This window comes from Corticium candelabrum, chromosome 11 (assembly GCF_963422355.1).
Source record: "Corticium candelabrum chromosome 11, ooCorCand1.1, whole genome shotgun sequence".
NCBI lineage: Eukaryota > Metazoa > Porifera > Homoscleromorpha > Homosclerophorida > Plakinidae > Corticium > Corticium candelabrum.
In genome coordinates this window covers 3,030,521-3,050,508 of record NC_085095.1, presented here as the reverse complement: position 1 = coordinate 3,050,508, position 19,988 = coordinate 3,030,521, and the positions used below count along the sequence as shown (strand labels likewise).

Genomic DNA, 19,988 nt, shown 5'->3' with positions numbered 1-19,988 from the left:
AAACGCTGTCTGATGTCAAGTGCGCTGATAGCGCCCATGAAGTTAATGAACGGCAGAACGGACTTTAGTTTGAAGGACGTGGTGACGGAAGAGAACTCGACGACGGTGTGCTCGAATCCGGGCGCCTTCTCGATCATTCGAGAGCCGATTCCGTAGATGGTCTGAGTGCGTGGATCATATCGACCGGCAGCGAGCAGTTCCGGGTTGTCGATGTCGTCGAGCAAGAAGCTGAAAATATTTTCAAAAATTTTTAAATATTGTTGCTATACGTGACGTTACTGCCTAGTTAACGTATTTTTATTAAGCGCCGCCCTTGAATAAACACCGTCTTGTCTAAACGCTGCATTTGGAAAAGAGGCGTTGGTAATAAACGCCGCCCTTGAATAGGCGCCGCACTTTATTTAGGGTAAGTGTACATGCATGAACTGATAAGGGATATAGTAACGTCCTTAATAAATAAACATCGCCCTCGAATTAACGCCTTCTTTGTTTAAACGCCGCATTTGGAAAACGTATATTAATTAGTAATAATTAATTAATTAATAAACGCCGCTCTTGTTTAACGTAGTCATTAGAAAAGGTGCTAATATATTATAATAAAAGCTGCCCTGGAATACACGCCGCACTTTGTTTGGCGTACATGCATGCACTATTAAGGAAAATATTGATTTCGAAGTTTGCTAATAAACAAACACAGCCCTCGTTTAAACGCCGCCTTTGTTTAATGAAACTCCTCAACTGGGCAGTTTATAATTTCAAAGAAATACCAGATTGCATGGATTGTATGGTAGTGAAGTAAAATTGAAAGAAATGCGTGGTGTCTGCTGGGTGAGACATGAGTTATGACGTCAGTAAACTGCGGTGATGTATAACGGGACTTACCCTGAATCTGTATCGTAGCCGAAGAAGCGAGTTCCGACTGTGCCGCTGTCGTTATAGGCAAGCTGAAGCCAGTCGATACCATGATCAAAGTCAAGTACTGTAGAGGTGGATAGAAAACGAGTGAAGTTTGGGCCATGTTTATATATATATATATATATATAAGTCCACACACAAACAAACAAACACAGGAGGTGGTAAACAGATAATCAAACCAATTACTAGTAATAGACAGACAGACAGACAGACAGACAGACAGACAGTAGATGGACATTTAGCTTAGCAGTTTTACATAGCTATAGTGTTCTTGTAAAATTTTGCTTTTTGTGTTCAATAGTGAAAGAAGACAGACAAACAGACAGACTGACTGACAAGCAAACAAACTCACACAGGCAGACGAAACAGAGAGACAGACAAACAGACCAACGGACAGGCATGCATATCCTGCAAGAGATTAATTAACCACCTGTTGATATCAATTAAAAACGTACCGCTAAATCCACCCAACAGATCAACCATCCCAATGTTGAATACTTTAGCTAGGCTCTCGATAGTTCCCGTCTTGCGACTATATTTCCAAAGATGATGGTCATACGGCTTGACCTTGTCTCGACCTTCCACAATGATGGCGTCGTCGACTAGAAAGAGGGAACACATGTACTCATGCAGCAGGACGGAGACAGACTAAATCACGTGACCAGCTACCGGGATCATAGTTGCAGTACTGACCGACACCGACGAACAAACTCTCCAAAAATGGCAACTTGACTTCGTCGAGTAATTGTAGCGTTCTTAACGAGATACCGAGCAGAACAACATCTCGGGTTGATACATTGTAGGCCACCGTGAAGTACACGCCCTCTTTGTCGTTGAGACAAGCGAGTCCTTGACCCGCTACGTCGTACTGATCAAACTGGCCTCTCTGAAAGGCCACGAATTTCAGCATTGGTTTTGTGTGTATAATTCATTGATTTATTTAATTAATGTTTTTACCCTCACGACTTTGGCGGTTTGCGGGTCGATCTCTTCGAGATAGAGAGAAGTGTCGGTCAGATTTCGTTGCAGACCGTAGATGTAGCCTATCGCGTCTGAACCGAGTGGGAATGAGGCTGCGATGACAAACAAAGCGAGTGTTACTAATGCCATGATGCAAGGCGTCGTCACGTGACTAGTGTTGCGATCAATGGGCAACGAAGACAGAGCGATCACCGAGCCGCGAATTTGAGTAGTAACTCACACGACGTTGGACGCATATGAGACTTCTGGTGACCCAGTATAGCGTCGCTGCATTCTTATAGGATTGGAAATTTAAAATTGAGCGACAACGTTACTAGATATGCAGGTAGGAAGCTTTACATCTCGTCCATTTTTCGAGAGTCACGCCTACCAAGCAAGTCGCTCGTACTGTACTGACGTATTTAAGCTTAGACACTGGAGATTAGTTAAGAGCATGTTGTCTCTCTTCGGACAACCGGAGAAGTACGTTGCCTTTAAATGTCTCAAAAAACTTGACATCAAGAGAGTACAGCCTAGCTAAGGTTCTACCTTAGCTCCAAAATTTGTTGATTATGATATATATATATATATATATATATATATATATATATATATATATATATATATATATATTATAATATATATATATATGTATATATATATATATATATCATTGTTCAATTAATGATACTTACTGGCGTAGCTTTGAGGAGCTGGAGCTAAAAAAACTTAGAGAGGGTTTTAGCCCCAGAAACATTGCATGTAGATAATTCAGGCGGTCGCCGGACCACTTTTTCTAGAGTAAACCTTCACCGGTGACCTAGTTCAGGCCGCGTAGAAACCGGTCCTGTCGGTTTGTTTTAGGCCAAAACATCTTACAAAAACTGTTCTTGGGACAGTCGACGAATAGTGGCCGAAACTTTTTGTTGAAACTATAGGTGATTAAATAACTAAAATATTTATAGTTAAAATGAAAGTAAACTAGAGCACCTCGATATTAGTTGCTATCTAGCTATCTAGAAGGAAGGTCATATCGCGTAGCAACGTATACGCGCATTACAATAATTTATTGTTGGTAAACGAGAGTTTCAAGAAACCTTTATGCAATACATTAGGTGAAATTTGCATGCTGGACGACTGCTCTTTTGGCGCATTATCTTTAGAACACACCCTTTTAGCGCGCGTTAACTCTTTTGAAATGCGTCTTACGGGCCTGATATTTTAATGTCATATACCAAGTAGGCTCGAGTGTCCAGCCGGTCGTCTTAGTAAGAAGAAATACAAAGAGACCGTCAAAATATGCAGTGCAAGTAACCGACAATGACCTGATTGATTGTATTTGTCTACTAGTTTGTATATTTTTGTGACTAAGCTGTCCGATTCTACACGAAGAGGTCGCACATTTGCGTTACTTTTTTCTGTGACGCTCCAAAAAAGCAGCCGTAAGAAAGGATTCTTTTCTCTACTAGGTTGTCTCTGTGCAACATTAAATAATTAAACTAAATGCTAAGTTTGCTCGTTGGTGACCGTATAGCTCTAACTGTTAGTCTCGCAAACGTTAGCAACAAGAGCAGTAGACAATATAACGTCAGCAACGTTTTCGACGATCAATACATGCAGTATTCTCTCCTTATTCAAGTATCCAATCTAACAGTTTTGCAATAATTTAAAATTTCTTGATATATATATCAAAATTTATTTAAAGTTAACTTATCTAAATTGAAGCTAACTTTAAAAAGTTATTTATTTAAAGTTAGCTTTAAATATATATATCTAAATTTATTTAAAGCTAACTTATCTAAATTGATAGTAGATAAGTTAGCCTTGTTTAGCTATGACATGGATTCTTTTAATATAGTTTAAAAAATTATTTAATATATATATATAATATATTATATATATATATATATATATATATATATATATATATATATATATATATATATATATAGGCTACAACAGCTCTGGGCTACACAAAAAACCATAAAAAGATATGCAGTACACACGACGTCGTTTTTTCCTCCTAGTACCCTTCTAATTGAGGATTTGCCAACGTAAAAAGAGACCTGTTGAGAAGAGATAGCAGTTCTCTACCAATCACAAGCAGCATTACACAACTACATGTAATTGTTCGTGATCTATATATATGACAGGGTATTACCATTGTGACAAACTTGAAAAGGTCCGTCTGGAAGAGATAAGAATTCCCTACCAATCATAAGCAGCATTACTAACACATGTAGGTTATTCATTGTGTGCAACTCGTCCAGCTATAGACTATCTGCATTTGTTCATTCGTCGGTTCCGCAAGGATGGCGACAGTTGCTCAACGATTTGAATCCATGCTCAGCGAGATCACACCAACACAATCAGACATCGATACTGCAATTAAAACTCACACCTAAATGCGAGAGCAACTGCTGAAGCAAGAGTGGATCAAAAAGACATTCCTGACGGGGTCTTACAAGAGAGGAACTGCCATTAATCCTCTCAACGACGTAGATTTCTTTTGCGAGGTGGATCCTCGATGGGCTAGAGACAAAACTCCAGCGCAAATTCAGAGGGAGGTTCAGCGAGTTTTGCAAGCGATTTACGGTGGTGTTCACGTTCACAGGCAGAAACACTCGCTTGGCGTCGACCTCTCTCAGTCAATTGGATACGACGTAATTCCTGCTGTTCCCAATGGAGACCATTACAAGATAGTCCACAGAGAGTCTGGTGATGGCATATTCATTCTGTCTAATCCAGACGTGGTGGAGCGTACTAAGAACGACGCTAATACTCACGGTGGACCTGGCGGTAGGATGTCTCAAATGATTCGTCTTATGAAACATTGGAACACCAAAAACCACAAGAAAGTGAAAAGCTTTCATCTCGAGCTTCTCTGCTACAAGGCATGCTCAACACTGGCCAGTTGCCAGAACAACCGTGATGCATGCTGGAAGCTATTTGAATTTCTCTCTGCTACAGTACAAGGCGACTGCTTCGTACCAGGTAGTAACTTATTTGTCTATTGCTGCATGTGGTAGTACAGTAATCTTGCTGCTGTTGCATGCAGGTGTTCCCAAAACAGGCGTATCTGCTGCTCAGCAGAACAACTTGCGTTACTCCAAAACTCCAGCACAACTAGTCAATTTTGCTGGTGAACTGGGTGCAGCGGCAAGGAAAGCCAAACAAGCAGTCGAAAACGAAAGAGCAAATCCAACGGAATCGCATCGGATTTGGCAGGGACTTTTTGGAGACGTCTATTGACTGTAGCAAATGCCTAACAGTTGAAACGGATAATTTTCAATTATGCAATGTGATTGTCAGTTTGTGTTACAGTGTAAAGCTGATATCGTAATGTTAGCAGTCAAGCATTATTAGTGGCCTATTTTTCAGACGTTTGGCACATTTCTAGATGCTATTCGAAAATGGTGACCGCCTGTAGTTTTGAGATGGTTTGTAACGTGCAACACATAAAACATTCCAAATTTAATTATAGCTTTGCCTGATCTGTGATTTTCGTATGCATAAGTTACATAAACTTGTTAGAGACAGTAAAGAGCTGTAAAGTATGACGTCACTTATCCCGCTTAACTAAAAGACCTCCCACTTAGATACTTGGGATAAACCCCAGGACATCTTGTGATAAAGGATCTATTGAGACAAGATAAGAATTCCCTACCAATTAGAAGCAGTCTGCAGTAACATCTTAGTTTGGTTATATAATCCTTTTCACAATGGTTATGTTCAAGAAAGTTAAGCATTTTTATCAATGGGAAACAGGTATATTAAAATTTAGTTACGCACGCACGCACGTACGCACACACACACACACACACACACACACACACACACAGACACAGACACACACACACACACACACACACACACACACACACACACACACACACACACACACACAGACACACACACACACACACAGACACACACACACACACACACACACACACACACACACACACACACACAGACACACACACAGACACAGACACACACACACACACACACACACAGACACACAGACACAGACACACACACACAGACACACAGACACACAGACACACAGACACACACACACACACACACACACACACACACACACACACACACACACACACACACACACACACACACATAAGGGGACACGGACACACAACTGATTATTGTGAATTTGACATTGCCAGAACAGTGCACACTTTGATGTCTTGGATTCTGAATACTGTACTATGTAGTAAGTACTCATGAGTTATAATGTACAGTATAGTTTCACATTCAACTCAACACAGTTGTTTCAAGCCTAGCTATAGACACTCTACACGTTGCAATGCAATGCTGCAACATACTTTCCATTTTGGTACTCCATACACCAGACGTCACCATTCATATGAGGATGGATAAGAGTTCCCAAATAGAAAGACAGTGGTGTAGGCCCTGTACATACCAAATTCAAACCAATTCTATCATCTTTTGATACCCGTCCTAGACACTGTAAAAATAATTCATAAACTTCCTGCTGAATTTGGCCAAAATTTGAGACATCCATGTCAATCCTTCTTTCTGTTCTTGGACAAATTACAAATGCACTAACTATAGACGAGTTATCACGATGCTTCTCTTTCAGTTCTGAAGCCATGCTTTCTAGATCACGTTTTGATAATTCATGATCTCTATTTAGAGTAACAAGTATAGCAATTTGTCCACGACGATTGCGATCACCTTTTTGCTGAGGCAGTTTGCTATCATCATGTTCACAAATTTCTAACAATTTGTCTTGCAACAGTTCTTCACTTCTCTCACCAGTACTAACATGGTAGATGTCAGGTGTAGTATCCTTTCCTATCAAGCTGTTACCGAGAGGCATGGTTTTGATGTGCCACAGTCGAATAGGTATGCGATTGAGACGCATACCCAAGTACATATAGAGAGATAGAGGAGAGACTCCTGTAATGTGTACCTCTGCGTCGTCCTGGGCACACTGTTCCGCAAGATGGACAACAGTGTCGTCAATAATCATTTTCCATCTGTCCCAATATCTTGTAGGATGCCTGTTGCTAGCCCGATACTCAGATGATTCGCACAACTCTACAAACATTGCTTGAGGATGGTGTTTACTCATAATATTCCAGGGACTTGCGCCTTCGTATGCATTCAAGTGCACCAACAACGGAGAACACAAAGGACTTTTGGCTTCTATAAGACAGAAGAATGGCTAATACTAAACTCCTAATCATGCTCAGACAGAAGAATGGCTAATACTAAACTCCTAATCATGCATGCTCCATGCATTACTTTTCAAATTTGCTCGTTACGTATAATGTACAGAATTTGATATCTGAGTAAACGACACTAGCCTGATTTTCTTGATCGTATTTTATCTGCTATTTCAGATACGTCCTTGTCATTCACGATGCCCGATTGAGGTACATAAAGAGAAGGTAAACCTGGAACAAAAATGGGAAATCTCCTTCGGAATTGCTCTTCTGTGACGTTCCAAAGGACAAGCTGTAAGAGTTTGATTTTTTCTCGACGTTGTCTGTCACGTGCAGCATTAAACTGAATGTCAAATAGGCTCGCTGGTGACTTGTCTCGTGGAGTCTTGTCGTCAATGAGAACAACAATTAGGTCAGCTCTAGAAATCGCTCGTTCTTGACGCTCAGCAGAAACTTCTCCCCATTTAGGTTCGCAATCCAACTCTAACGATAGCTTCTCCCCGATTTCTGGCGATTTTTCTTCGTAGATTACGCAAAAGGCCATGAAGAGCTCCTTTAAAGTATTACGTCACTTTTCCGGTTTAGGACATTCCCACTTAGGGTATGTCCCGGATGACAAGGGATCTGTTGAGGAGATATAAGAATTATATATATATATATATATATATATATATATATGTATATACATATGATTTTTTGTATACTAAATGTGTACAAACAAATTAATGACCGTAACTGTGCTTACTTCTGTCTTCTCTAGAAGCCAGAAGCCCTGCCTTGAATGCATAGAAAGGTGCAAGTTCCTGGATCATTATAGCAATGTTTGTGCAGTTGTGACTATAGCAAGCCAATAACAGGCATCCTTCTCGATATTAGGACATATGGAAGTAAGAAATGTTGATTTCTTAATCTAATTTGACAACATACCCAGATTAATTAATAAATACAAATTTGCAGAAGATCTAAGACACGTGATGTTGAATATTATTATAACCTGACGTCGCACTCATTAAAATTAATGGTGCAAAAAACAGGAACAAGCAAGCAAACAAACAAACAAATAATATAACTACTGTGGCATCAATCTACTAAAAACAAGTCTTCTAGTACTGATTTACTACTTCTAGCTGGTTCAAACAACCAATGGTATGCCGAGCTTGTAGCCTCGCGCTTAGACTCAGATAGAGATCAATCAACGTTCTTTCAAATGTCATGAGCAATTGACTGTCTCGACAGTACCCTGGTGTGGCTTTGGCAGTAATGCAATTCTCATTCCCGACATGACGCAAAAAAGGACGACTGTTGAGAATTATACCTAAGAGACGAAATGTACGCGATAACACTGTTTTCAGACTGAATTAGAGAAGACAAAAACTGTAACTTTGTTTTCTCAGCATCTCGGGCAAAGGCAATAGATCGGTGGAATAAATCATTGTATCGACACGACATCCTCTTCTTCTGACATTGCAAATTTTCCTTATAGTATCATTCCAGTATATCTAAGACATGACTTACAAATCACTACAGCAGTCTCGAATTGTGCAAGTACAATATGTTTAGTCTAGTACAAAGAACCATAACGACGATCATACGGAAGTGAAATAGTGACCTGAGGTACTACAAAGACGTCATTACCAAAAAGATCTTGCCAAATCTTGTTTGCTGTACGATCATCTCCTTGTCTTTCTCTATAAACAGCCATGTTTGCTTTAGCCGCCGCATTCACCAATGTGTTCGAAAAGGCACGAAGCTCAATGCCCGCTCTAGTTTTACGCAAATTGCCCAGTTCAAACGCTTCAAGTCCTATAAGAAACATAATATTCGTTTGATATCTATTAGTCAGATTTATTTTACCCATGCCTTAGTTCATTGTCGTAGCTATCAGCGTGATGTATAATTTGTGTTATCTATAGGCATGAACCTGACCTGGAACGAAACAGTCGTCCTCAACTGTCTCTGCTAGAAACTCAAGTAGAGCCGGACAAGCATGGTGAAAGTAAGGATAGCGATCGCTAGTTATAACGTCTGCAGCAGAGTAGCACAGTACTTCGATATGAAAATTCTTTATCTTTTTGCCGTTTTTACAATTCCAATGTTTCATCAGTCGTATCATGTGCAACATTCTACCTTCTGGTTTTGTGCACGCGTTTGCCCTGACCTTGGCTTCTTCCACTGCTTTCGGATGGCAAGGAATGAATCTGCCGCCTCGATGCGATGAGTCCCTTTCTGTTATCATGTAATATTCCCCGTGTGGTACTGCCGGGATGACGTCATACCCTACTCTTTGAGAGCTGAAGTCTACCCCAAGAGAATGACTTTGTCTGCGAATCGACGTGTTCCTATAAATTGTTTGGAGCGCGTGCTCTACATGAGTCTGAATGTTTGCTGCCGTTTTTGGACGTGCCCAGTGAGGGTCGACGACACAAAGAATGTCGACGTCGTGCAGTGGCCTAGTGGCTGTCTTCCTTGGGTAAGAGCCAGTGAGAAACGTTGTTAAGACCCATTCCTTCTCCTCTAGTCGATTTCTCATGTAATGATGACTTCGAATTGCCCTCTCGACCTCGCCTTCGTCGGGTCTAATTCTCTGAAGCATCTTGGAGAATCGTATGTCCATAGTCGCCATTGCCTAGAGAGAGTAGACTCCGCTGTATATATACAGAACCGTCTGAACGTATACGTTCTACCGACGTGGATATGGCGCTCACGTAAAGCGTGTGTTACCGCCTTTCAGTAGCAGACTACCCATCTCAATGCTGATTGGTGGATATATTTATCTTCCGGGATTTCCCTATAGAAGAGGGCGGTGACGGTCACAGCTAACAGGAGCGCATGTTCACTGGGATTCTTTCGTTCGAATGGGACTGGGAAGAATCTTTCGTCCCAATGGGATTTTCATGTTTTTCGCCTTCGGTTGAGACGTTGAACTTTCTGAATGCAATACATACACATTTCGCTCACTTTTACACAGTCTGCAAAGTCTAGTCGTTCTCAGAAACGACGTAGAACGCCTATAAACCCAAGATGAGTTTGCCTTGGTAAAATTTTGACGTTAGGCGTTAGCTACTAAACCTAAAAATTGTCTGCGCTGTTACGGAAACCACCTAAAATGCTTTTGAGAGTCAGAAAAGCAAATCAAAGTTTGACGGCCCTGTCAACCAGACCGTACTCGCGCATCTCGACGGGCGGGTAGATCCGACGCTTTCATGTTCACGTCTTACGTCTGCCGATGCTGAAAATGCATTGGCACTACTTTTCACAATAGAAGCAACCCATTCAGTACTTTCAAACAGCTCTGGATCGGTCGGAAATGTCGAAATCCCGTTCAGACGAATTCGTTCGAACGGGATTTTGCTATCTAGCGTGATCTTTTGCGCGTTAAACACGACAAAACGTTAGACGCTAAACGTATCAAATCACGGCATTGCTGTCACGATGGCCATTGAAGCTTGGAGACGTCAAGAAACGCAAGGTAAGATTCTGTTATCCTTGCTGACCAGACCGCACTCGCGCCTTTTGACGACTCATTCGCCATTTCATGTTCACGTCTTACGTCTGACGATGCTGAAAATGCAATGACACTACTTTTCACAATATAGAAGCAACTCATTCAGTACTTTGAAACAGCTCTGGATCTGTCGGAAATGTCGAAATCCCGTTCAGACGAAATTCGTTCGAAGAGGATTTTGCTATCTAGCGTGATCTTTTGCGCGTAAAATACGACCAAACGTTAGGCGCTAAACGTATCAAATCACGGTATTGCTGTCACGATGGCCATTGAAAGTTGTGGACGTCAGGAAAAATCAATGCAAGTTTTCCTGTCCTTGTCGAACAGACCGTACTCGCGCCCTATGTCGACCATTCAGTATCAGGGTGACTGAGTGCTCAGCGGTATACTACGTACAAAGAATAAAGACACACTTAACCTACATAGCTAAAGAGTGAATGAAACAAGTATAAAAACACTGAGAAAATGATGGGTTTCTAGGGATGAGTGTGCACTTTTAATTAGTTAACGTAGAGATTGTTCATTGCTCATTTCTTGCGTCACAATCTTTTTACTCTTTCGTCACTTGCAGCAGTTGTGTGCATCTCGACTTTTATATTTACGCTGAAGTCAAGTGTGACACTACTCTGGTATGCAATTAGAGATGTAGGAGATGATGATGGCATGAACGAAATAAGTGTACATACCAAACACTACCTAGTAGACCCATGCATCTGATCACTTTCTCTACTTGTATTATCAGACGTTCTCTAGTTATAGTTTACATTCTAAAATAGTTAGGCTATGGTCGACTTTAGATCGATGTAAATATAAGTTCAGAAACGTACATTTGGAAGAGAAATATGAATTGATGTAAATATATTTGCTATTCTTTCTTATCTAGAGATAAAACTGAAATTAATTTAAAACTTTTAAAACAGCACGTTTCACTTATCTGAAACCGTCTAAGCATAAAATACTTATTTTTGTTTCTTTCAATTTTTTTTATCAAATTCGTCAATAACCCATCTACGGCGATGATGATAAGTCAGTATGTGGTAAATAGCGTGCATGGATTTGTTCTCGTATGTCCAGTCCCATGTTTCTCCCATCCACTGCATAAAGTCATCGATTTCATGGCTCTTGCACGGCTGCACTTCATTTTGGAAATACCAAGTTTTTAGAAAAATTTTGACTTTAGTTTGAATAGCCTTTGGAAACTTGGCTTCTACCAGGAAGTGTTCTGCTTCTTGGATTTCTTTTCCCATGTCGTGCAAACTGAGCGATGTTCCAGATTTTTGGGAGCTCCAGACAGGACATGCTTTCAGCAATGCTCTAATATACCCGTTCTGTTCCAGGTATTGCAATGTTCCGTCTATTTCATCAACAGTACATTCGATAATCATATATCCAAATAGATACAGTGTGTATCTGAATATATTTTGTTGCAGTGTCGATACCGTTAAAGAGTCATTAGCTGTAAGGTGTTCGTCTGGTGAACAACGTTTACGTTTCGTATCTGATTTCTAAAATCATACAAAAATTTTAGTAACAGTTAAAAATCGTCTCTTTCAAACCCCGCATTTCTCAATTAAATCAATTACTTGATGAATTGTTGTTTCTGTCTCTATAGTGCAGTCACTAGAATGTGTATCCTCATCATGGTCGTTTTCAAATCGTTCATCTTTCTGTTCTCTCCTGGATACAGTACATGTATTGTATCAGTAAATTGTATTTTATTAGATCTATAAATTGTACGCGTTCCTTTCAACGACCCCTGTCAGAACAAGTCGATGCAATATCCACGTCCTCATGTCACTGAGATTGATCTAAAATTAATTAAGCCGACGTAATGGACTCAGTTGATGTTTATACCACTCCACATCTGCCATACGTTGTTGGCTACACGAGGATTGTCCACAGCTGCTGAAAGCATGTTCTGTAACAACAAGTATATACATTTACTTTTGGAATTAGTAGACGAGTTTATACAGACTTACCACACAAGTCCATATTCCACAATTAAATGGATCGGTTTGTTGCAGGTAATTCTAGATGCATAAAAACTTCTTCTGCTTAACTACGATAGTACTAATACATCCAATTTTACTTGAGGTATTGGGTATATCAACGACCAGTCGGTTACATCTAGAATCGATCCATTGACTAAACGGTGCACATCCGTAATCCACAATCTGTTAGATACAAAAAACGTCGTTAAAATTAAGTGACTTCGTCGACTCTATACTCCAGCATGCACACAATTGTAAGTAGCTATAGGAAAAACTAAATCACTTTACTTCATGTCGAAAACAACTTGTTGGTGGTTCTTTCCAAGCGAGTCAAAGACAAGAAAGGCTTGATGAAATATATCTATAATCTTAATTCATTGAAGAAATACAAATGAATACAAAACTTAGTAAACAAATACATTCATCGCTTACAACTTCTATCCAATGATTAGTTAAAGGGGAACTCCCACGAAATTACAAGTAACGTTCTCATGATAGTACTAAGTGCCCTGACTCTGTTGGTACCTTTCTTTTTTAATACAACTCTTTCTGAACGGAGAAATTGAGCTTCGAACATGGGGGCGTAACCTTATGGCAGTCGCCATTTTGAAATGATGACGTAGCAATATCTTACTCGCGTATGTTGCTCTGTGTAGCGAGGATATATCGAGGGTCAGTCAGAATTTGAAAGGATGTAGCATCTAACAACACAGTATCTTGGATGCTCACTAAGAACGTCCTTGGGTGTGAGCCGTCTAGGATGCGTGGTAATGTCATTTACTATTACCTCAGGCCATACGCGTACAAGGTTGACTAGGCGGAGAAGTGAGATACAAGGTGGTTTTTCCCAAACCTACCAAGATCTGGGTTGCAAAGCCCATCACTGAATCAAAGAGCTATGGCTATCTGCAAGGAATCCTTAAAGCAGTTCTAAATAAACGGCAGCTGAATCAACAACCTTTTCGAAAACACAAAGCCAGACAACCTCCAGTGATTTTACCAGCCAACATTGCCACCTGTGAAAGACCACTCAAGGAAACTGTTGTTAGTGCTCGTAAAACAAGATTTACATAGAACATACAACTATGACATACAAACGCTATAGCATGTATAAGATGGGACATTAGTTGACACAGATTCTTAGAATTAGGTAGTTACAAGCATTATTGTCAAAATCATATCTAATCTTGATGTTCCCTAAACCCCACGTACACTTCGCCTTCTTCTGGGAAAGGTCTTCTAATAGCAAAACTACACATGACGGTATGACCATTCTAGCACGCCTGCCCAGTCTCCTAGGAGCCCAATGTGTGAACTGCCTGTATGCTGTCGACCTCAAAAGCCTGTAAAGTGAAAGAAAATAAACAAAATGGCAATACCGTACGCACTTGTGTCAAGAAACCTGTGATTCAGAGGTTCTGTGAAGGAATCTTCAGTGACATCTACCACTGCGGACACAGCGGTGTGCAGAACGTCGTCGTTGAGGCAGACAAGCTCAAAAGTTGCGTGTTCTACCACACACCGTAAACCACAGAGTCTCTAACTTAGCGCGTCAAACTCTTGGCAGCAAAGGCAGTGGGCATGACGACACACTGACCGCATGTGCACCAGTCTGAGTTGACCAAGCGCTCGGGGATTCCGTCCCCTGTGTCCGAATCAATTTCATGAGAGTTTCCCGAACTCGAACTGCTCTCAGCGTCATCACATTCGGGCTCAAAACTGTACGGAAGCTACGCCATATACTCTGATGACAACACATGCGCAATCGGTAAGATATTCGTACGTCATCATCTCAAAATGGCGACTACCATAGGGTTACGCCCCCACGTTGGAAGCTCAATTTCTCCGTTCAGAAAGAGTTCTATTAAGAAAGAAAGGTACCAATAGAATCAGGCCACTTAGTACTATCATGAGAACGTTACTTCTATTTTCATGGGAGTTCCCCTTTAAGTAAACTGGAATGGCAAGAAGCTCATAATGAAAAACATTTAGCTAAAAATTCAACACATGAACAGTGTTTACATTGGCTCGCTATGTATTGTGATAAATTACCTTTTTTATCCATTGGAAAGCAGCTATTCCGCGCTTGCGAAAAATAGGGAGTACAAAGCTAGAAAGGCTTAGGATTCGTCTCGGTCTCTAGTATTATCATATCCAGTAAATAGACGTAGTTCAGTGATAGCATTTGTCGCCTGCGTTACTTACCATGTCATTAACATAGTCTTGAAAATCCTTGTAGATGTAATTTATTACCTATGCAATTAGAAACTCCATCACAAATTTGCTGTTGCATCTTGATCTTCTATTTAGTTTTTAGCGCTGTAGGTGCTGTCTTGCACAGAAAGAACAGCGTCCTTTAATAGGCGTTCATTTTCTTGAATGAAACGTACAGCCTCTGCTCTAACTTGGGAATGATAGCGTGCTGAACCATATATAAGAAAAGAACATGCTTCAAAAAGACAGTTGCCATCTGCATCGTTTTCAACTTGATGCATGTTGACACTTGTTAGGAGAGCTGTCATTACATTTTCTACTACGTCGTCTTCCTGGACATCCCATTCAGACATAAATTTGACGAATTCTACCGTCAACTTGAAACAGACATCTTTCATCGTCATATCAGAAAACTGAAACGATTGATTTACTAAACACACAATATATGACAATTTGTATAATGCGGTGCAAGGCACTACTAAAATTTGCATGGTACTCACTAGTTGTGTCAAGCTTCGTATCATTTTCGACTTTTGCACTGTCACTTCTAGTATGCGATTGACGCAGTCTATTATCTATACAGAATATTTAAACATCGTACTGTTCATAGAAACTAGAATAACAGTATTTGGCAACCTATATCGATAGGAGTAAGCACATCAATTTTAACGCTGTTTTGAGCGATTGGCTTCTTTTGTACTTGTACACTTGTACATTTTGTTCGCTTGTTGAGATGATCTTCCCTATATATGTAAAGATAGATATAATTGCCGGAAATTTACATGTAACTTTTGCAGCACTTCTTATCATTGATCTGCCGCACTTTTGTTGTGACTCTTCATACGGCATTGCCTAGGATCTTTTTTACAACAAATTTTTTGTTTGCAGAATGAAAAATTCAGACTTGCAACACGTTCGCAGTCAAGACGACATGCACATTTTCGTGACTTCGTAGTTGTTGTTTCCCTATGACAGTCATTGAAAACAATGACATCGATATCGTTATATAGATCAACTTCTTAAGTGCATTTAGGTTCAATTTGTATATACAAATTCTAAAATCACTGTTTGCCGTCGTCTGAAACGTTTTCATGTGATCAAAAACACTTTCTAGCGTGGGATTTTCTTTGCTGCTGCTTGTGGTGACAGTCGTGCCGTGACAGAGGTCGTAATCACAAATGAGACAGATCCCCACTTTTAGAAATCACCAAGGATGCCTGAGAAATAAGACTGACAGCTGCAAGTAACTGCGCCTGTCGTGAACTAGCCGCTGCAAGTACTGCTATTCTTGACAGAATTTCGGAAGCTTTCCTCAAATGATCCCTAGCATTGTCTAGAGTGCATGCTATAGCTATGATAGCAGCATTAATTTAAACGAACAAGGTCAAACTTGTAACGATTTCTTGCCTGTTGTAACGGAAGAAGCCATTGAATCTTGCTGTCACACAGAAACAATATATGTACTTGTAGCAACGTGCATAAAAACCATTTAATTAAATATCTTATCATCAATTTTCTTTTTAGTGGATGCCAATTTTTTCTTCTCGGGATTCGACCAAGTCTTCGAAATTCTTTTAGTTTTTTTCGTCTGGTCTTGACCGTCTGGTGATTTGAAAACGGTTTGCTGGCCAGACGGCAGTCTACCTTGGTATTCTTTAGCATTTTCTGGGGCAGTTTCTGGCAAGAACTCTTGGCTGTCACCTTGTGCAATGCTACCAAGATTATCATGCTCGCTTTCCGAAATATCTTGACTATCACAGTCTGCAATTAAAGTGATAACAGCATTAGAGTTATGAAGAAATATAAAGATATCGATACATTTCATTAAAGCTAATAAATGTCAATACTATCTATACAATAAATTAAATTTTAAAGTCTAGCAATTCGCACCGGTTCTCCTGTGTCGCAGTGTTTCTAACTGCATCGAAGGAGACGTTATGTCTGTTACAGTAAACCACCGGTTGCTATTTCGTCCATCTGCAGTCGTAAATTCGACACGATACTTGTAGTTTCTGGGTCAGCGGCAGTTACTTTGCCTTGTAGACAAGTTATCAACCTGTTATATTTTTGTTTTCGCCGACGGCCTGGACGAATGTCTGGAAAACGTACAAGAACTTCGTCATTCACGTGATATTCTGTTGGTGTTCTTGCGTTTAGATGCCTTGCTATCATTCTCGCAGCAGCCTTGTTTGACGACTTTAAGGCAGCGTCTCTAATCAGCTTGCACGATTTCGTCCAAGTAGCAACACAGTGACTTCTAATTAGGTGTTGCTTTTCATTGACAACATCAAATTCTGTAATGACACATAAGTCAGTATTCAAGCGTGAGTCAGTACCGTGCACATGCTTAAATTCTCCTCACTTTCACTGCTTTGTATTTCACTTTGCGACTGCTCACTTTCCATGAGGTCTGAAGTACACCCTGGTAAAAAACCTCCTGGAACTGCATTGCTTTCTCTTCCAAAGAAAACTTGAAATGGACTGACATTTTTTCCTGTAAAACATACAGACATGATAACTAAATTTTTGTATTTGTAATTATCTATATTTTTACGCTACTGACCCAGAGCCTGGTGGGGAGACGTGTTGTATATCTGCTGGTACACAGAAAGCTCTTAACCCAGTTCACACCTTTAGTTTGTTAGTGATCGTGTCATAACGTATGCTATTTTTCAGTGATAGGTTGACTTTTTTAAGCTATTTCATACACAGCGCGCAGATGCACTCTATAGTTAGAAAAGATGTGTAAATTACAGTTTTCGCACTTACTTTTCCTTGAGACTGCGGATGATACGGTCTGCTGCGAATAATCTTGATGTTCATCAACGAAGACAGTAGCTCTACAACTCCTTTAAACTCTGTTCCTTGATCTGTTTGAATAGTAGCCGGTGGTCCAATCATGTAATACAACTCCAACAATTCATTGGCAACAAGAAATGATGATTTACCTGGAAGAGGTCGAAGAAAAAGATGTCTAATGTTGTTAAACGTAACATTTTTAATTAATCAATATTTTTATAGATTTAGAAAGAGTAACAATGTCAATTCACCTGCTGAAAACGTCAAGACCACAGAGAACGTATTTATAGGTCAAACCATCTACGTCCACCTCAATTGCCATGTCTGAAAAGTCTACTAGATCCAGTTGGTTGGAATGTTGAACTGTTTCTGCTAATGCGGGAATTAGCGGGCCTTTTTTGAGGAACTTTGTATGTAACTCCTGTGATTTTCTTAGACCGTTAATGCAAGCTTGAAATGTTTTTTCGCCGACGCCAGAAAAGTGCTTTGCAATCAGTCCGTGAATTTTTTGGCATTAGCTCCCTTGGTGTGATTGAAGTACATCATTATCAATTCTTCCACTTCTTCTTCACGAAGAACAATTAGATTTGTACCCGTCAAAACTAGTCTAGTTTCTTGATCAACTGATCTTGTGTCGTGAACTCTTTGAAGGTCGTAGTCACATCCGTTAAGGCATTTGTAGATCTTATTTTGTAACGCTGAACGTATACGTTCATTGGCTGTTGGACGAGTGTTCGCACTGAGGTGTTGTACTGTAGCTTTGTAAACTTCGGTTGTTAGAACGCCTTCCTTACCCATTCTGCAAAACTTCCTTGTCACAAAAATTGATCCGGTCAAAGTTAATCAACCATATACCCTATGATATCTATATAAAGCAACCAAACCGAGCTAACAATGATATTAATTTTTTTACATAAAAGGCATGTATAACAACACTAAGTCCAAATGTAAATTATCGTCATTGCAAATTCGTATATATTTCTTAGAGATACAATAATGATTTATTAAATAAAAGTAACAATTAAATGTTTTTTACTAATTAAATGTTTTTAATTCACAATTCTTGGCTTATTCGTATTAGTATTTGTCAATTATTACCATCATTTGCCCTTTTTCACCTTTACTAACACTTCCATGACAAGTCTATCTAAGCTGATTGCTATGATTTAGTTTGTTTTCAATGTCCATGTCCACAATGAATTAATTAAAACTGGTAAATAGATAGCAGTACTATACAGTGACCAAGAAAGAGTCACAAGTAGCCTTCTTCTCACTCAGACTGTCTGACCTCTAATTTATTAGCAAATACTGGCACGTGCAAAAAAGCTAGAATGACCTTTCCTTAAATAAATAAACTATAAAAGTTGCAAAAGTAAACATCTGTTTGGTACCGTAATTTTGAGTTAATTAACAAATGTCGTTCGTTGTATTGCATCAAGAAGATGACTAGAAGGCGGCAACGTGCCCCAGTAAACGTTCAGCTGTCAGGCTGCGGTTAGGCACAACTGTAAACAAACGAACTTGTCATCAATGTTTTTGCTGTAATCCGCCACAATCATGCTATTAGCACGCTGTAAACTGTTTGCTGATAACGTTCTCACTTTACTTTGCCTAGAAATGTCATCTCACTGTAGGAAGTAAATGTGTTAGGACTCTAGTATGTCTCTCTACCTGCTGACGATCTATTACTGTCCAAGTATGTCGACTAAACATTGCCTAGATTATAGTGTAATTGTACCAATTACACGACCAGGTATCATCTACTTGGTAATCTGCGTGAACTTGATCTCAAACACAACTGTCTGTCAAAACACAATTACAGCTGAAGTCGTCTAGACGCTACAAGTAGCAGCTTAGCCCAAGCGCAGCACAAAGCAGAAAGCAACTTGAAATTGTGTGACGACTATAAAGGTTGATGAACAATTATTTACCGGTTCTCAGAATTTTTTCAACTACTCGTAGTTCCAATTGCTGCTCCAATTGCTACTCCATTACCTCACCAACCCCATGTTCTAAGAATAAATGTGACAATCACGATCAAATGATAAACTTATGTCATCTTCCTGTGGGGCATCTTTCTGTGTACAGTTACCACTAAGTACGTGCACACGAATTCATAAACAAAGGCCATGTTGCTTCTAGTAAACGGCTATTCAAGTTACAACTTCGGTTGTCATTTCTAGATAGCTATAAATTGAGCCTTGTTACTCCTATTGACACTAAGAACTGATGCAAAGGTCTGAAGTTCTTGCAATTACGTCAATTCTTTCTTCGAAACAGATTGAAACTGTAACAACAACATAGTAATACGCATAAGAAAAGAGGTTAAAGACATAATGAGCATGCACATTTGCCGATAGCTGCATTCTGCATGGTCCGGTGCACAGA

At 39.8% G+C, this 19,988-nt stretch overlaps 5 protein-coding genes and 1 long non-coding RNA gene across 10 annotated transcripts in view; 1 reads left to right on the top strand and 5 right to left on the bottom strand.

Moving 5' to 3' along the window:
* Positions 1-2,029, bottom strand: part of LOC134186879 (uncharacterized) — a 2,582-nt gene extending 553 nt beyond the window's left edge. The window contains exons 1-5 of the mRNA XM_062654958.1: positions 1,873-2,029; positions 1,585-1,801; positions 1,371-1,517; positions 883-979; positions 1-228 (exon numbers count right to left, since the gene is read on the bottom strand). The exon at positions 1-228 is cut by the window's left edge and continues 553 nt beyond it. Of these exons, the coding sequence (XP_062510942.1) occupies positions 1-228; positions 883-979; positions 1,371-1,517; positions 1,585-1,801; positions 1,873-2,025 (842 nt within the window). The 5' untranslated portion in view covers positions 2,026-2,029. The remainder of the gene's footprint in view (positions 229-882; positions 980-1,370; positions 1,518-1,584; positions 1,802-1,872) is intronic.
* A 2,146-nt stretch (positions 2,030-4,175) lies between these two features.
* On the top strand, positions 4,176-5,082 carry LOC134187082 (cyclic AMP-AMP-AMP synthase-like). The gene has a single exon (XM_062655201.1). The coding sequence runs from the start codon at positions 4,281-4,283 to the stop codon at positions 4,902-4,904; it is 624 nt and encodes a 207-aa protein (XP_062511185.1). The 5' UTR covers positions 4,176-4,280; the 3' UTR covers positions 4,905-5,082.
* Positions 5,083-6,090: 1,008 nt separating this feature from the next.
* On the bottom strand, positions 6,091-7,652 carry LOC134186979 (uncharacterized). The gene is made up of 2 exons (XM_062655084.1): positions 7,233-7,652; positions 6,091-7,071 (listed from the first exon to the last, which is right to left on the bottom strand). The coding sequence occupies exons 1-2, from the start codon at positions 7,633-7,635 to the stop codon at positions 6,194-6,196; spliced, it is 1,281 nt and encodes a 426-aa protein (XP_062511068.1). The 5' UTR covers positions 7,636-7,652; the 3' UTR covers positions 6,091-6,193.
* Positions 7,653-8,084: 432 nt separating this feature from the next.
* Positions 8,085-9,800, bottom strand: LOC134186927 (cyclic AMP-AMP-AMP synthase-like). 3 transcript variants are annotated; one of them, XR_009971026.1, is made up of 3 exons: positions 9,018-9,800; positions 8,473-8,894; positions 8,085-8,406 (listed from the first exon to the last, which is right to left on the bottom strand). XR_009971026.1 is itself a non-coding variant. In XM_062655022.1 (3 exons), exons 1-3 carry the CDS (start codon positions 9,712-9,714, stop codon positions 8,577-8,579), a joined length of 879 nt encoding a protein of 292 aa, XP_062511006.1. In that variant the 5' UTR covers positions 9,715-9,800; the 3' UTR covers positions 8,085-8,576. The 3 variants fall into 3 exon arrangements, 2 of the variants coding, with proteins under 2 accessions (XP_062511006.1, XP_062511005.1); XM_062655022.1 differs by having other exon boundaries at positions 8,085-8,590; positions 8,727-8,894; XM_062655021.1 differs by having other exon boundaries at positions 8,085-8,894.
* Positions 9,801-11,439: 1,639 nt separating this feature from the next.
* Positions 11,440-13,096, bottom strand: LOC134186986 (uncharacterized). Its single transcript, XM_062655094.1, has 8 exons — positions 13,020-13,096; positions 12,876-12,955; positions 12,686-12,770; positions 12,576-12,626; positions 12,470-12,514; positions 12,342-12,404; positions 12,180-12,275; positions 11,440-12,101 (listed from the first exon to the last, which is right to left on the bottom strand). The coding sequence occupies exons 2-8, from the start codon at positions 12,878-12,880 to the stop codon at positions 11,571-11,573; spliced, it is 876 nt and encodes a 291-aa protein (XP_062511078.1). The 5' UTR covers positions 12,881-12,955; positions 13,020-13,096; the 3' UTR covers positions 11,440-11,570.
* A 1,441-nt stretch (positions 13,097-14,537) lies between these two features.
* LOC134187033 (uncharacterized) lies at positions 14,538-16,877 on the bottom strand. Of its 3 annotated transcripts, none has more exons than XR_009971053.1 (7): positions 16,692-16,877; positions 15,602-16,562; positions 15,438-15,544; positions 15,302-15,376; positions 14,793-15,231; positions 14,640-14,726; positions 14,538-14,579 (listed from the first exon to the last, which is right to left on the bottom strand). It is a non-coding gene; the product is annotated as an uncharacterized LOC134187033 (long non-coding RNA). The 3 variants fall into 3 exon arrangements; XR_009971054.1 differs by having other exon boundaries at positions 14,555-14,726; positions 14,793-15,009; positions 15,113-15,231; XR_009971052.1 differs by having other exon boundaries at positions 14,555-14,726.
* Between the last annotated feature and the right edge of the window lie 3,111 nt (positions 16,878-19,988).

What these genes read in the sequence shown, in the direction of transcription:
- LOC134186927 (XM_062655021.1), bottom strand. Translation starts at nt 9,714, where the DNA reads ATGGCGACTATGGACATACGATTCTCCAAGATGCTTCAGAGAATTAGA. An exon ending in GGACGACTGTTTCGTTCCAG is followed by an intron (nt 8,895 to 9,017) that starts GTCAGGTTCATG and finishes TGTTTCTTATAG; the next exon opens with GACTTGAAGCGTTTGAACTG.
- LOC134187082 (XM_062655201.1), top strand. Translation starts at nt 4,281, where the DNA reads ATGCGAGAGCAACTGCTGAAGCAAGAGTGGATCAAAAAGACATTCCTG.
- LOC134186986 (XM_062655094.1), bottom strand. An exon ending in TGATATACCCAATACCTCAA is followed by an intron (nt 12,627 to 12,685) that starts GTAAAATTGGAT and finishes TTATGCATCTAG; the next exon opens with AATTACCTGCAACAAACCGA. An exon ending in TTCTGACAGGGGTCGTTGAA is followed by an intron (nt 12,276 to 12,341) that starts AGGAACGCGTAC and finishes TGTACTGTATCC; the next exon opens with AGGAGAGAACAGAAAGATGA.
- LOC134186979 (XM_062655084.1), bottom strand. Translation starts at nt 7,635, where the DNA reads ATGGCCTTTTGCGTAATCTACGAAGAAAAATCGCCAGAAATCGGGGAG. An exon ending in AATACGATCAAGAAAATCAG is followed by an intron (nt 7,072 to 7,232) that starts GCTAGTGTCGTT and finishes TCTGTCTTATAG; the next exon opens with AAGCCAAAAGTCCTTTGTGT.